This window comes from Salmo salar, chromosome 27, assembly GCF_965601325.2.
Source record: "Salmo salar chromosome 27, fSalSal1, whole genome shotgun sequence".
NCBI classification, from domain to species: Eukaryota; Metazoa; Chordata; class Actinopteri; order Salmoniformes; family Salmonidae; genus Salmo; species Salmo salar.
The window spans coordinates 41,349,421-41,365,150 of record NC_138317.1 but is presented as its reverse complement, the minus strand read 5'-3'; the positions used below and the strand labels follow the sequence as shown (position 1 = coordinate 41,365,150).

The window sequence follows — 15,730 nt, the reverse complement described above, 5'->3', positions numbered from 1 at the left end:
CTCTACCTCTCTCTATACCCCTCTCCCTCTACCTGTCTCTCTCTACCTGTCTCTCTCTACCTCTCTCTGTTACCTCTACCTGTCTCTCTCTACCTGTCTCTCTCTACCTCTACCTGTCTCTCTCTACCTGTCTCTCTCTACCTGTCTCTCTCTACCACTCTCTCTCTACCTCTACCTCTCTCTCTCTACCTCTACCTCTCTCTCTCTAACCTCTACCTCTCTCTCTGTCTTTCTCTCTCTCTCTACCTCTACCTCTCTCTCTGTCTTTCTCTCTCTCTCTCTACCACTCTCTCTCTACCTCTACCTCTCTCTCTACCTCTACCCCTCTCTCTCTACATCTACCTCTCTCTCTCTACCTCTACCTCTCTCTCTCTACCTCTACCTCTCTCTCTCTACCTCTCTCTCTCTCTCTCTCTCTCTCTCTCTCTCTACCTCTCTCTCTCTCTCTCTCTCTCTCTACCTCTCTCTCTCTCTACCTCTCTCTCTCTTCCTGTCTCTCTCTCTACCCCTGTCTCTCTCTCTACTGTCTCTCTCTCTGTACTCTCTCGCAATTAAATTAAATTTAAGGGCCTTATTGGCATGGGAAACCTATATGTTAACATTGCCAAAGCAAGTGAAGTAGATAATAAACAAAAGTGAAATAAACAATTAAACTGTACAGTAAACATTACACTCACAAAAGTTCCAAAAGAATAAAAACATTTCAAATGTCATATTATGTCTATATACAGTGTTGTTACGATGTGCAAACAGTTATAGTACAAAAAGGGAAAATAAATACACATAAATATGGATTGTATTTACAATGATGATTGTTCTTCACTGGTTGCCCTTTCCTTGTGGCAACAGGTCACAAATCTTGCTGCTGTGATGGCACACTGTGGTATTTCACCCAGTAGATATGGGAGTTTAACAAAATGTGATATGTTTTCGAATTCTTAGGTGGATTTGTGTAATCTGAGGGAAATGTGTCTCTAATATGGTCATACATTTGGCAGAAGGTTAGGAAGTGCAGCTCAGTTTCCACCTCATTTTTGTGGGCAGTGTGCACATAGCCTGTCTTCTCTTGACAACCAGGTTTGCCTACGGCGGCCTTTCTCAATAGCAAGGCTATGCTCACTGAGTCTGTACATGGTCAAAGCATTCCTTAAGTTTGGGTCAGTATTCAGGTATTCTACCACTGTGTACTCTCTTTTTAGGGCCAAATAGCATTCTAGTTTGCTCAGTTATTTTTATTAATTCTTTCCAATGTGTTATCTTTTGTTTTCACATGATTTGGTTGGGTCTAATTGTGTTGCTGTCCTGGGGCTCTGTGGGGTCTGTTTGTGTTTTTGAACAAAGCCCCAGGACCAGCTTGCTTAGGGGACTCTTCTCCAGGTTCATCTCTCTGTAGGTGATGTCTTTGTTATGGAAGGTTTGGGAATCGTTTCTTCTTAGGTGGTTGTACAATTTAACGGCCCTTTTCTGGATTTTGATCATTTGCGGGTATCGGCCTAATTCTGCTCTTAATGCATTATTTGGTGTTTTACGTTGTACACAGAGGATATTTTTGCAGAATTCTGCATGCAGAGTCTCAATTTGGTGTTTGTCCCATTTTGTGACTTCTTGGTTGGTGAGCGGACCCAAGACCTCACAACCATAAAGGGCAATGGGTTCTATAAATAATTCAAGTATTTTTATCCAGATCCTAATAGATATGTCAAATTGCATGTTCCTTTTGATGGCATAGAAGGCCCTTCTCTCCTTGTCTCTCAGATCGTTCACAGCTTTGTGGAAGTTACCTGTGGCGCTGATGTTTAGGCCGAGGTATGTATAGTTTTATGTGCTGTAGGGCAACGGTGTCTAGATGGAATTTGTATTTGTTGTCTTGGCAACTAGACCTTTTTTGGAACACCATATTTTTTGTCTTACTGAGATTTAATGTCAGGATCCAGGTCTGACAGAATCTGTGCAGAAGATCTAGGTGCTGCTGTAGGCCCTCCTTGGTTAGTGACAGAAGCACCGGATCATCAGCAAACAGTAGACATTTGATTTCAGATTCTCGTAGGGTGAGTCCCTGTCTCAGCCCCAGGCCCTATGGAAAGAAATGTGTGTTGTTTTGCTAAGTTTAACCACACACTTGTTTGTATACATGGATTTTATATTATCGTATATTTTCCCCCCAACACCACTTTCCATCAATTTGTAAAGCAGATCCTCATGCCAAATTGAGTCAAAAACTTTTTTGAAATCAACAAAGCATGAGAAGACTTTGCCTTTGTTTTGGTTTGTTTGTGAATTAGAGTGTGCAGGGTGAATACGTGGTCTGTCGTACGGTAATTTGGTAAAAAGCTCATTTGAATTTGCTCAGTACATTGTTTTCACTGAGGAAATGAACTAGTCTGCTGTTAATGATAATGTAGTGGATTTTCCCAAGGTTGCTGTTGACGCATATCCCACGGTAGTTATTGGGGTCAAATTTGTCTCCACTTTTGTGGATTGGGTTGATCAGTCTTTGGTTACAAATATTGGTGAAGATGCGAGAGCTGAAGATAATGTTAAAGAGTTTAAGTATAGCCAATTGGAATTTGTTGTCTGTATATTTTATAATTTCCTCTCTCTCTCTGTCTCTCACCAACATCAGTCAATACAATTAAACTCTACTGTCCTGAGGGCAACTCAGAGAAGCTATGACGCAAAACGAGATTTAAAGGATCGATAATATAACTTCCCAGTAGCAATAACTTTCTCTGTTCCCACCACCATTAAATTATTTTGCAGGGGATTAACTCATATCGAGCTCTGTTTAAAACCTCATCCACTCTCAGTGCTGTGTTTCTTTCTTGGGAAAAATTATGAAAATAAATGTTGATCTCAACACCATGAAAATGGCTTAGTGATTTGATTGTAAGTTAGCCTCATCTGCACTGATCTGAAAACTCTGCACGGTAAGGAAGGCAAACTCTGCGGGGTAAGGAAGGCAAACTCTGCAGGGTAAGGAAAGTAAACGCTGCAGGGTAAGTGAATGTAACTTCAACTAGATTTCACAGTCTCTCAGAATTAGACATTCATCCATGTTTCTCAAATGTCTAATTTCGAAGTTGTTGTAAACGTCAAATTTCTAAGTGTTTAGGCATTAACTCCAAATTCTTAAGGTTAAGCATTAACTTAGAATGGTTAAGTTAAGGGTTAAGGTTTGGGATAGGCATAAAACAGAAATCTCGTCGAATACTGACTTATATCACAGGTGACATAGCTGAGGAACTTTTCTGGTTGACTTCTAGAAGGTACTTCCTTTCATGTCAGTTTAATGAAGCCAAGCTGCATTTCCACTTGAATCGTGTCATGTTCTTTCATGTCAGTTTAATGAAGCCAAGCTGCATTTCCACTTGAATCGTGTCATGTTCTTTCATGTCAGTTTAATGAAGCCAAGCTGCATTTCCACGTGAATCGTGTCATGTTCTTTCATGTCAGTTTAATGAAGCCAAGCTGCATTTCCACGTGAATCGTGTCATGTTCTTTCATGTCAGTTTAATGAAGCCAAGCTGCATTTCCACGTGAATCGTGTCATGTTCTTTCATGTCAGTTTAATGAAGCCAAGCTGCATTTCCACGTGAATCGTGTCATGTTCTTTCATGTCAGTTTAATGAAGCCAAGCTGCATTTACACTTGAATCATATCCGGTTGTTACTGATTGAGGTCGAAAAGTGTTATCTTTTTTTTACTGAATAAAAGAACACATTCTGAAATCATTTGATGTTGTGCTCTTTTTGGCACATCAGATTTTTATTTTCTGAAATATGACTACCCAGATGAACACTCCATTCTTCTAGTACCGCTGGGACGTTGACCCAATGTTAAAATTATGCCTGAGCGTAGCAGCATTGAAAAGCTGCAAGCTCTTGAGGTATCCAAGCCAATACAGTGAGGGAGATTGACAGAACGGTTAGTGCCAGAATGGCAGAAACATGGACCTTAGCTGACCTTTAACTAAGACTCAGCGATATGACGGTGCCGCTAGCAGCAACCACAAATGTTACAGAAGAGCATGATGCAAGACGACGCACTCACAGAGTATCGCATAGTTTCTGCGCACGGGCCCGCTTCACGCTGCTGAAACACGAGAGCTATGTGAGACCAAAACCGCACAAAAGTGTTGCCTCGCGATTCATACTCTAAGTTGTTTCGGGAAGTCGGACGGATATTGCAGTTTACTTTCATGCACTGGTGACTCTACCTTTAAATAAGAACCTACCGTTGAAGAATCCCATAGGGCTCTGGTCTAAAGTAGTGCACTATATAGGGTTCCATAGGGCTCTGGTCTAAAGTAGTGCACTATATAGGGTTCCATAGGGCTCTGGTTTAAAGTAGTGCACTATATAGGGTTCCATAGAGCTCTGGTCTAAAGTAGTGCACTATAATAGGGAATAGGGTTCCATAGGGCTCTGGTCTAAAGTAGTGCACTATATAGGGTTCCATAGAGCTCTGGTCTAAAGTAGTGCACTATAATAGGGAATAGGGTTCCATAGGGCTCTGGTCTAAAGTAGTGCACTATATAGGGAATAGCGTTCCATAGAGCTCTGGTCTAAAGTAGTGCACTATAATAGGGAATAGGGTTCCATAGGGCTCTGGTCTAAAGTAGTGCACTATATAGGGTTCCATAGAGCTCTGGTCTAAAGTAGTGCACTATATAGGGAATAGGGTTCCATAGGGCTCTGGTCTAAAGTAGTGCACTATATAGGGAATAGGGTTCCATAGGGCTCTGGTCTAAAGTAGTGCACTATAATAGGGAATAGGGTTCCATAGGGCTCTGGTCTAAAGTAGTGCACTATATAGGGTTCCATAGAGCTCTGGTCTAAAGTAGTGCACTATAATAGGGAATAGGGTTCCATAGGGCTCTGGTCTAAAGTAGTCCTCTATATAGGGTTCCATAGGGCTCTGGTCTAAAGTAGTGCTCTATATAGGGAATAGGGTTCCATAGGGCTCTGGTCTAAAGTAGTGCACTATATAGGGTTCCATAGGGCTCTGGTCTAAAGTAGTGCACTATATAGGGAATAGTGTTCCATAGGGCTCTGGTCTAAAGTAGTGCACTATATAGGGTACCATTTGGGATATAACATAGTTAGGTGAATCAGCCTCAGCCCTAGTTTATCATAAATGTAGTACGGCTAGCTCAAAATAATGAGTGTTGGAGGAGATTGGAAAAGGTGTCTCAGCAGCACACTTCACATAGTCCTCTCTCTCTCTGCATGATACCATCTCAGCAGCACACTTCACATAGTCCTCTCTCTCTCTGCATGATACCATCTCAGCAGCACACTTCACATAGTCCCCTCTCTCTCTGCATGATACCATCTCAGCAGCACACTTCACATAGTCCTCTCTCTCTCTGCATGATACCATCTCAGCAGCACACTTCACATAGTCCTCTCTCTCTCTGCATGATACCATCTCAGCAGCACACTTCACATAGTCCCCTCTCTCTCTGCATGATACCATCTCAGCAGCACACTACACATGGTATCCTGCAGAGAGAGAGAGAGGACTGTCTCAGCAGCACACTACACATGGTATCCTGCAGAGAGAGAGAGGACTGTCTCAGCAACACACTACACATGGTATCCTGCAGAGAGAGAGAGGACTGTCTCTGCAACACACTACACATGGCATCCTGCAGAGAGAGAGGACTGTCTCAGCAGCACACTACACATGGCATCCTGCAGAGAGAGAGGACTGTCTCAGCAGCACACTACACATGGTATCCTGCTGTCAGAGAGAGGACTGTCTCAGCAACACACTACACATGGTATCCTGCAGAGAGAGAGAGGACTGTCTCAGCAACACACTACACATGGTATCCTGCAGAGAGAGATAGGACTGTCTCAGCAGCACACTACACATGGTATCCTGCAGAGAGAGGACTGTCTCAGCAACACACTACACATGGTATCCTGCAGAGAGAGAGAGAGAGGACTGTCTCAGCAACACACTACACATGGTATCCTGCAAAGAGAGAGAGAGAGGACTGTCTCAGCAACACACTACACATGGTATCCTGCAGAGAGAGAGAGAGAGGACTGTCTCAGCAGCACACTACACATGGTATCCTGCAGAGAGAGGACTGTCTCAGCAACACACTACACATGGCATCCTGCAGAGAGAGAGAGAGAGGACTGTCTCAGCAGCACACTACACATGGTATGCTGCACAGAAAGAGGACTGTCTCAGCAGCAATATTACCTCCCTCCTCTCTCTTTTCCTCCATTGTCGGTCTTTGATAGAGACAGTGTTTTCCATGGAGAATACTAATTACTTATTGATTTGACTGTGTAATCTACAGCTATTTCTTCTTGGATATCTCTTTAGCTCTGCATTAACAACAGTGTTAGTGATTTTACACACTATACGCAGGGGGACGTGTGTGTGTGTGTGTGTGTGTGTGTTGTGTTGTCGCTCCTTATTGTCCACTGTAAGCCCATTGATATTCCAGCTGGCCTTTTTACTGTCCCCATTTACACCACCCTGAATGCAGCACACTGCACACACACACACACACACACACACGTACCCACTGCAGCCTGATTCCTTCTGGTCCAATAGTGTCTACTGAGACATCGAGAGTTTGGGACTATAAGGTTCTACCGGTACATTTGTCAAAATGTATTTATTGATATTAGCCTTGTTCTGTTCAATGTTCTCTACCGACTGCATGTAATACTCTAAATAGCCGTATTCATGTTGCTGACACCATTCAAACCAATGAGGGTTCAGGACTTTAAAGCCAGTGTTATTATTATTGTTGTTGTTGTTGCAGACAGAACCGTATAGTCCTAATCTCTCCTCATGTTAATGACTGTTTGAGGGTAGCTTTAAGTTCTCAAATTTAAAGTTAGGACATTTAACTTCTACAAGACATCCAATCAATATTGAATTGGACTTCAATGATCCATTTACCACCAATGATCCAACCATGTAGCCTAGCACTATAGACAATATTTAAAAAAAATACGTTTTGGGTTGTTTTTTTTAAGCCATTCGTTTTGTATTGAGTAGTCTGTCGCGCAAAAGGCAAAACTTAATGGGAGTGGAAGACAAACTAAACCATATTCTACCATACAATTCTAATCCATATTTAGGATAATAATACACGTTTACAATACATAAAACACGAAGAAAAAAAACTGTAGGTTTGATCTTATTAATAATCTCTGGACAATGATTAGAAAGTGCCGCATTTAGTGACATTGTGCTCACTAATCTCGGGTATTGCCACAACCGTGCATGGTGTTAGGACAGGCGGGAAGCTCTCCACGTCGCAGAGAGGCAATTTGGGGAATGTGGTTCCGTACGGCGACTTCCCTCTCTGTAGAGAGACCGAGACAGAGAGAGACAGAGACAGAGAGGGAGAGACAGAAAGACAGGGAGAGAGAGAGAGGGAAAGAGAGAGAGAGAGAGAGAGAGAGAGAGAGAGAGAGGCAGAGAGAGACAGAGAGAGGGGAAGAGAGAGAGAGGCAGAGAGAGACAGAGAGAGAGAGAGAGGAGGATTTTAGCCGTCTGACAGTGCCAGTACGTTTCATTCTGCAGCACTCGAGCTCTCAGGGAGCGCGCCTCTGTAACGAAGCACGGCACAAGGGAAAAAATAACCTAAACGAGTCTGTTTATAGCCTAACCTTTGATAAACCGGTGAGCAAACAGTGGTAACGAATTTTATGACTATGGAAGTGTCCCATTACTGAGGAAATCGTTTCAAATAAGACAGTATTTTGGTCTGTGTGTTCATTTGACAAGTGACTGTGCCGATCGTGCCTCCCGATTGTGCCTCCCGGGAGGTCGGCTCTGTCCCAGGTGCTGAAAGCGCTGGTGTTGCTTTTCTGTAGCAACCAACGACCAAGTTTAGGCTACACCGCCAACCCCGATTTCTTATGAGAACAGGAAACGCCGAGTGGTGGAGGAAAGGAGCCTAGTGCGGTGAATGTTAAGCAACTCTCCGCCACCGACCGAGGTGTGGGTCCCGTTAATGTGAATAAATGGGATATTCGGTTGGCCGGGCAGGATGTAAAAAATCGTTTGAAGGATGGGGAAACAAGGCTTCTCTGCGGTGGCACTGCCACTGCTCGTTCTGGGCTGGTTCACGGTATCCGTTACCGCCGGTGGTAAGTGTAAATTGACATGCATTGATGTTAATATGATTAATAGTAGCATAGAGAATAGGCCCTATCAATCGATAATAAACCAAATCAATGACTTGACACTTCAATGACCGTACACGCACATTTTTATTGAACATCCATATACCAGTAAATCAGTTGGTTATATTTGACAGTAAGTAGAATCGTGTGTGAACGGGCTATTTATTTAATAGGCTGTGATGACAGGATGAGATAGGCTACCTACCGTTCATTATATTAGGCTATCTGTTCCATTACACGACCGCGATGCAGGAGCAACAGTCCCGATTTCTGTAGATGTGAATACTTTATGCTTATAGCCTACAACTTTCACATTATCAAGCCGTGGGTGCTTTTTTGTCTGCATTTTATATGTCCATTCAATATCATTAGGAGTACAGTGGTTTATGGTGGATTGTCCGTGACTGACATTTATGTAAGATGAATCCAATTACAATCCATGAACAACATTTATGGAACCAAATCAGTCAGAAAAATAAGATTTAGACAGATTGGACATTGAGTTTTCGATAATATATGGCGCTGTAATCAGTCAGTCCATGATTCAAAACTCCTGACATTGTAAAATGTGTGTGTGTGTGTGTGTTCTTGGAGTGTTCCTTAGCGTACGGTATTGTTGACCGTACGGTATTGTTGACCCGTAAAGTCATCTCGTGTTTATTCTAACCTCTTAGTTCTGCTGTTTCAGCAAGAGACTGATAAATGAGCTGGTTTGGGAAAACAAACCCACACACACACACACACTGGTTGAATCAATGTTGTTTCCATGTAATTTTAATGAAATTACGTTGCACCAACTTGGAATAGATGTTGAATTGACGTCTGTGCCCAGTGGGATAGTCATTCACACAGGACACTGATGACGAAAATTGCAATCAATGGTGGCTGGATCTCACTGTCCCAAAGTGGCTTCCTTTCCTCCTTTCCCAGTCCCTTGTCTCCTTGCTTTCATTTGCACTGACAAGAGGATGACTCTTTAGAGTATTGAGAGGCACCCACAGGGTCAATAGTCAATTACCAAGGCTACATCCAAATACTCTTAAAATGCTCCCTTTCCTCATCAGCACTTGTATAAGTGAAACAACAGGATTGATTTGTATTGCTGACAGTCATGCAGATCGGTGGGAATAAAGAAAAGGAAGAGGAGACAAGGAAAGGAAGAGGAGACAAGGAAAGGAAGAGGAGACAAGGAAAGGAAGAGGAGAGAAGGAAAGGAAGAGGAGACAAGGAAAGGAAGAGGAGAGAAGGAAAGAGACTGTTCCAGACCGTGTATATCAGGAAATGTGTGTGTGTGTGTGTGTGTGTGTGTGTGTGTGTGTGTGTGTGTGTGTGTGTGTGTGTGTGTGTTAGCACTGCGTGTGACTGTGTGCGTGTGTGTGTGTGTGTGTGTGTGTGTGTGTGTGTGTGTGTGTGTGTGTGTGTGTGTGTGTGTGTGTGTGTGTGTGTGTGAGCACTGCGTGTGACTGTGTGCGTATGGTGTGTGTGCCTCCTACATCAAGCTAAGACAAACCAACGGCAGAAAGTGCCCAGACAGCAGATAGAAAGCTGCAGACCAGCGGTGCTTGAACTTGGTACTTGTTGTTCCCTAGCCATGGTTGCCATCTCTGATCAGCTATTACACGCCTGTCATCTGCCAAAGAGACTGGTCTATCGGCAATCTTCAAACATTAAACGAACACGATAACATTCGATGACCCTCGCAGCTACAGTATCATCCAATCACAATGTTTATGCAAATTAGACTGATAGGAAAACATTCTAGCTTAATTCAGACATTTCCTTGGAAATATTATAACATCGGGCATTCTGACGTAATACATTGTCATTGTAAACACAGGGAGAACTATGGGACACGCATTGGGCTAGGCTACTGGTTCGCAGGTTAGCGCTTTTCATCATGAATCTTGTTCGGGAGGCAGCTCTGCAGAGTCGTCACTAGCTGGCACAGCGCCAAAGTCATCAAATCTGATTTATTTTAAACCTTAACCACACTGCTAACCTTAAACCAGTTTTCATGAATATATAGCCAATTTTGACTTTGCAGCAGGCCTATCCAAGGGGGAAGAGCTCAGTTCTGCCTCAAGGACAATAAATGTCAACCTGCTACTGGTTCAAGAGCTATTAGGGCAATACAGAGATGATGGAGAGAGAGAGAGAGATTCCAGCAGAGATGCATGATTTGCTTAAGGAGGGAGAAGTGAAGATAGAGATGTGTAAGTTAGATGTTAATTCATAGACTGGGCTATTAATATTAATATGCCAGCCTTTAATTAAGGCCGTTGGCGTAGGCAACAGATCGCAAAGCAGGTTAATCCCAAAAATGGCAAGTTCACGTTCTCATCCATAAATGCATATCAATAGCTCTTACACGAAGTGTGCCATGACTATGGAAATAATATCTTCTGAATCGGGAGGATGGACAAATATCCATGTTTTTATTTATTTAAAATTATTATTTTTTTAAATTATTATTAATTGTTTTAACTTTCAATCTTCAATACATCTTAGACAAGGTGTGCCATGACCACGAGAACAATATATTCTGTATCAGGGGAGACAAAAATCCACAGCTTTAAAAATAAAAAATAAAAACTTTGTTTAAACTTACAATCTTCAATAGCTCTTTCTTTTAAAGTGTAGGTGGGCCTCCCGAGTGGTGCAGAGGTCTGCTTCGTAGTGCTTGAGACATCACTACAGATCCGGGTTCAATCCCAGGCTTTGTCGCAGCCGGCCACGACCGGGAGACCCATGAGACGGCGCACAATTGGCCCAGCGTCGTCCGGGTTTGGGGAGGGTTTGGCCGGCCGGGATATCCTTGTCCCATTGTGCTTTAGCGACTCCTGTGGCGGCCTTGGCGCATGCACGCCGCTGACACAGTCGCCAGTTGTACGGTGTTTCCTCCAACACATTGGTGTGGCGGGCTTCCAGGTTAAGCGAGCAGTGTGTCAAGAAGCTGTTTGTTAGTACTGTTTGTCCATCTTGAGACGCCATAGCCAGTATACAGTCGTGGCCAAACGTTTTGAGAATGACACAAATATTAATTTTCACAGTCTGCTGCCTCAGTTTGTATGATGGCAATTTGCATATACTCCAGAATGTTAGGAAGAGTGATCAGATGAATTGCAATTAATTGCAAAGTCCCTCTTTGCCATGCAAATTAACTGAATCCCCAAAAAACATTTCCACTGCATTTCAGCCCTGCCACAAAAGGACCAGCTGACATCATGTCAGTGATTCTCTCTTTAACACAGGTGTGAGTGTTGACAAGGACACGGCTGGAGATCACTCTGTCATGCTGATTGAGTTTGAATAACAGACTGGAAGCTTCAAAAGGAGGGTGGTGCTTGGAATCATTGTTCTTCCGCTGTCAAACATGGTTACCTGCAAGGAAACACGTGTCGTCATCATTGCTTTGCACAAAAAGCTCATCAAGCTCATCACTCATCAAGAACTTCAAGGAGAGCGGTTCAATTGATGTGAAGAAGGCTTCAGGGCGCCCAGGAAAGTCCAGCAAGCGCCAGGACCGTCTCCTAAAGTTGATTCAGCTGCAGGATCGGGGCACCACCAGTACAGAGCTTGCTCAGGAATGGCAGCAGGCAGGTGTGAGTGCATCTGCACGCACAATGAGGCGAAGACTTTTGGAGGATGGCCTGGTGTCAAGAAGGGCAGCAAAGAAGCCACTTCTCTCCAGGAAAAACATTAGGGACAGACTGATATTCTGCAAAAGGTACAGGGATTGGACTGCTGAGGACTGGGGTAAAGTCATTTTCTCTGATGAATCCCCTTTCCGATTGTTTGGGGCATCTGGAAAAAAGCTTGTCCAGAGAAGACAAGGTGAGTGCTACCATCAGTCCTGTGTCATGCCAACAGTAAAGCATCCTGAGACCATTCATGTGTGGGGTTGCTTCTCAGCCAAGGGAGTGGGCTCACTCACAATTTTGCCTAAGAACACAGCCATGAATAAATAATGGTACCAACACACCCTCAGAGAGCAACTTCTCCTAAACATCCAGGAACAGTTTGGTGACGAACAATGCCTTTTCCAGCATGATGGAAAACCTTGCCATAAGGCAAAAGTGATAACTAAGTGGCTCGGGGAACAAAACATCGATATTTTGGGTCCATGGCCAGGAAACTCCCCAGACCTTAATCCCATTGAGAACTTGTGGTCAATCCTCAAGAGGCGGGTGGACAAACAAAAACCCACAAATTCTGACAAACTCCAAGCATTGATTATGCACGAATGGGCTGCCATCAGTCAGGATGTGGCCCAGAAGTTAATTGACAGCATGCCAAGGCGGATTGCAGAGGTCTTGAAAAAGAAGGGTCAACACTGCAAATATTGACTCTTTGCATCAACTTCATGTAATTGTCAATAACATCCTTTGACACTTATGAAATGCTTGTAATTGTACTTCAGTATTCCATAGTAACACCTGACAGAAATATCTAAAGACACTGAAGCAGCAAACCTTGTGAAAATTAATATTTGTGTCATTCTCAAAACTTTTGGCCACGACTGTACACTTCCTCAAAATAGTCAGAATTAATCTAATATAACTCAAGAAATCTGTCATTAATTCTGACGTTTTTGCAGAGGAAATCTTAGTCGCACAATTTTACATTTACCGATTCCATGGCACATGGTTTATGAACTGATACACAAAACGATGACGGATTCAAAAGTGAAAATGTTTCAATTTAAATTATTATACAAACTCTTGCAACCAATAGAATGTTTATATATATATATAGGGGATACAACCATCCCAGCTCTGCAGATTTTGCTACGAAGAAACAGAATCATTAGATCATTTGTTTTGGTATTGTCCATATGTAGCTTGTTTTTGGTCACAGGTTCAGGAATGGCTGAAGAATTAATAAATTAACCTGGAGCCCTGCTGGGTGATTTGAAAAGGTCATAGCCAATCGATCAATAATATAATAATACTTTTAGCAAAAATGTTTCATCTTTAATTTACAATCTGTAGAACCTATGGTTGTAAGGGTCTATGTATAGCTGGTGCAGAGGAGTCAGGCGCAGGACAGCAGAGATGAGTAAATAAAACTTTACTCAAAGTCATCAAAATACAAGATAAATCCCACAATACGGACCACAACGCAACAAACAATCACTCACAACCAAACATGGGGAACAAAGGGTTAAATAGTAAACAGGTAATTGGGTGAGTGAAACCAGGTGTGTAAGACATAGACAAAACAAATGGACTTTGGCGGATATGTCGTGACAGTACCCACCCTTGACGCGCGGCTCCAGCAGCGCGCCGACACCAACCTCTGGGACGACCCGGAGGACGAGGCGAGAGCGATCCGGATGGAGACGGTGGAACTCCCGCAGCAACGAAGGGTCCAAAACGTCCTCCACCGGCACCCAGCATCTCTCCTCCGGACCGTACCCCTCCCACTCCACGAGGTACTGAAGGCCACTCGCCCGACGCCTCGAGTCCAGAATGGCTCGAACAGCATATGCCGGGGCCCCCTCGATGTCCAGAGGGGGCGGAGGAACCTCCCACACCTCAGACTCCTGGAGTCGACCAGCCACCACCGGCCTGAGGTGAGACACATGGAACGAGGGATTAATACAGTAATCTGGGGGGAAGCTGTAAGCTGTAACCTGTAGCATACCTCGTTCAGTCTCCTCAGGACTTTGAATGGCCCCACAAACTGCGGACCCAGCTTCCGGCAGGGCATGCGGAGGGGCAGGTTTCCGGTCGAGAGCCAGACCCGGTCCCCCGGTGCCAACACCGGGGCCTCACTGCGGTGGCGGTCGGCGCTCGCCTTCTGCCGCCTCACGGCCCATTGCAGGTGCACATGGGCGGCGTCCCAGGTCTCCTCCAAGCGCTTAAACTATTCGTCCACAGCAGGAGCTTCGATCTGGCTCTGATGCCACGGTGCCAGAACTGGCTGATACCCCAGTACGCACTGGAAAAGAGAGAGGTTAGTGGAGGAGTGGCGGAGTGAGTTTTGGGCCATCTCTGCCCAGGGGATGAACGCCGCCCACTCCCCCGGCCGGTCCTGGCAATATGACCGCAGAAACCTACCCACATCCTGATTCACTCTCTCCACCTGCCCATTACTCTCGGGGTGAAAATCTGAGGTGAGGCTGCCTGAGACCCCCAGACGTTCCATGAACGCTCTCCAGACCTTGGACGTGAACTAGGGACCCCGATCAAAGACTATATCCTCAGGCACCCCGTAGTGCCGGAAGACGTGAGTGAACAGGGCCTCCGCAGTCTGTAGGGCCGTAGGGAGACCGGGCAAAGGGAGGAGACGGCAGGACTTAGAAAACCGATCCACAACGCCCAGGATTGTGGTGTTGCCCTGTGATGGAGGAAGGTCTGTCAGGAAGTCCACCGACAGGTGCGACCATGGCCGTTGTAGAATGGGTAGGGGTTGTAACTTACCTCTGGGCAGGTGCCTGGGAGCCTTGCACTGGGCGCACACCGAGCAGGAGGAAACATAAACCCTCACTTCCTTAGCCAAGGTGGACCACCAGTACCTCCCACTAAGGCAACGCACCGTCCGACCGATGCCAGGGTGACCAGAGGAGGGTGACGTGTGGGGCCAATAGATCAAACGGTCGTGGACAGCAGACGGAACGTACAGGCGTCCAGCTGGACACTGGAGGGGAGTGGGCTCTGTACGTAACGCCCGCTCGATGTCCGCGTCCAGCTTCCACACCACCGGTGCCACCAGGCAAGAGGCTGGAAGTATGGGAGTATGATCCATGGACCGCTCCTCTGTGTCATACATCCAGGACAGTGTTTCTGCCTTAGCGTTCTGGGAACCTGGTCTGTAGGATAGAGTGAAAACAAAATGTGTAAAAAACATGGCCCACCTTGCCTGGCGAGAATTCAGTCTCCTCGCCGCCCGGATATACTCCAGATTGCGGTGGTCAGTCCAGATGAGAAAAGGGTGTTTAACCCCCTCAAGCCAATGTCTCCACGCCTTCAGAGCCTTGACAACAGCCAACAGCTCCCGGTCCCCCACATCGTAGTTTCACTCCGCCGGGCTGAGCTTCTTCGAAAAGAATGCACAGGGGCGGAGCTTTGGTGGCGTGCCCGAGCGCTGAGAGAGCACGGCTCCTATCCCAGCCTCGGACGTGTCCACCTCCACGATTAACGCCAAAGAGAGATCTGGATGAGCCAGTACAGGAGCCGAGGTAAACAGAGCCTTCAGGTGACCAAAAGCCCTGTCTGCCTCAGCCGACCACTGCAGCCGCACCGGTGCCCCCTTCAGCAGTGAGGTAATGGGAGCTGCTACCTGACCAAAACCCTGGATAAACCTCCGGTAGTAGTTGGCAAACCCCAGAAACCGCTGCACTTCCTTTTCTGTGGTGGGAGTCGGCCAATTACGCACGACAAATGCGGTCACTCTCCATCTCCACCCCTGAAGTGGAAATGCGGTACCCTAGGAAGGAGACGGACTGTTGGAAGAAGAGACATTTCTCAGCCTTGACGTACAGGTCATGCTCCAACAGTCGACCAAGCACCCTGCGCACCAGGGACACATGCTCGGCACATGTAGCGGAGTATATCAGA

General features: G+C 45.3%; 1 protein-coding gene across 1 annotated transcript in view; it reads left to right on the top strand.

Moving 5' to 3' along the window:
* Nucleotides 1-7,568: 7,568 nt before the first annotated feature.
* fndc5b (fibronectin type III domain containing 5b) overlaps nt 7,569-15,730 on the top strand; it is a 30,164-nt gene continuing 22,002 nt past the window's right edge. The window contains exon 1 of the mRNA XM_014178748.3: nt 7,569-8,132. Coding sequence (XP_014034223.1) covers nt 8,054-8,132 — 79 coding nt within the window. The 5' untranslated portion in view covers nt 7,569-8,053. The remainder of the gene's footprint in view (nt 8,133-15,730) is intronic.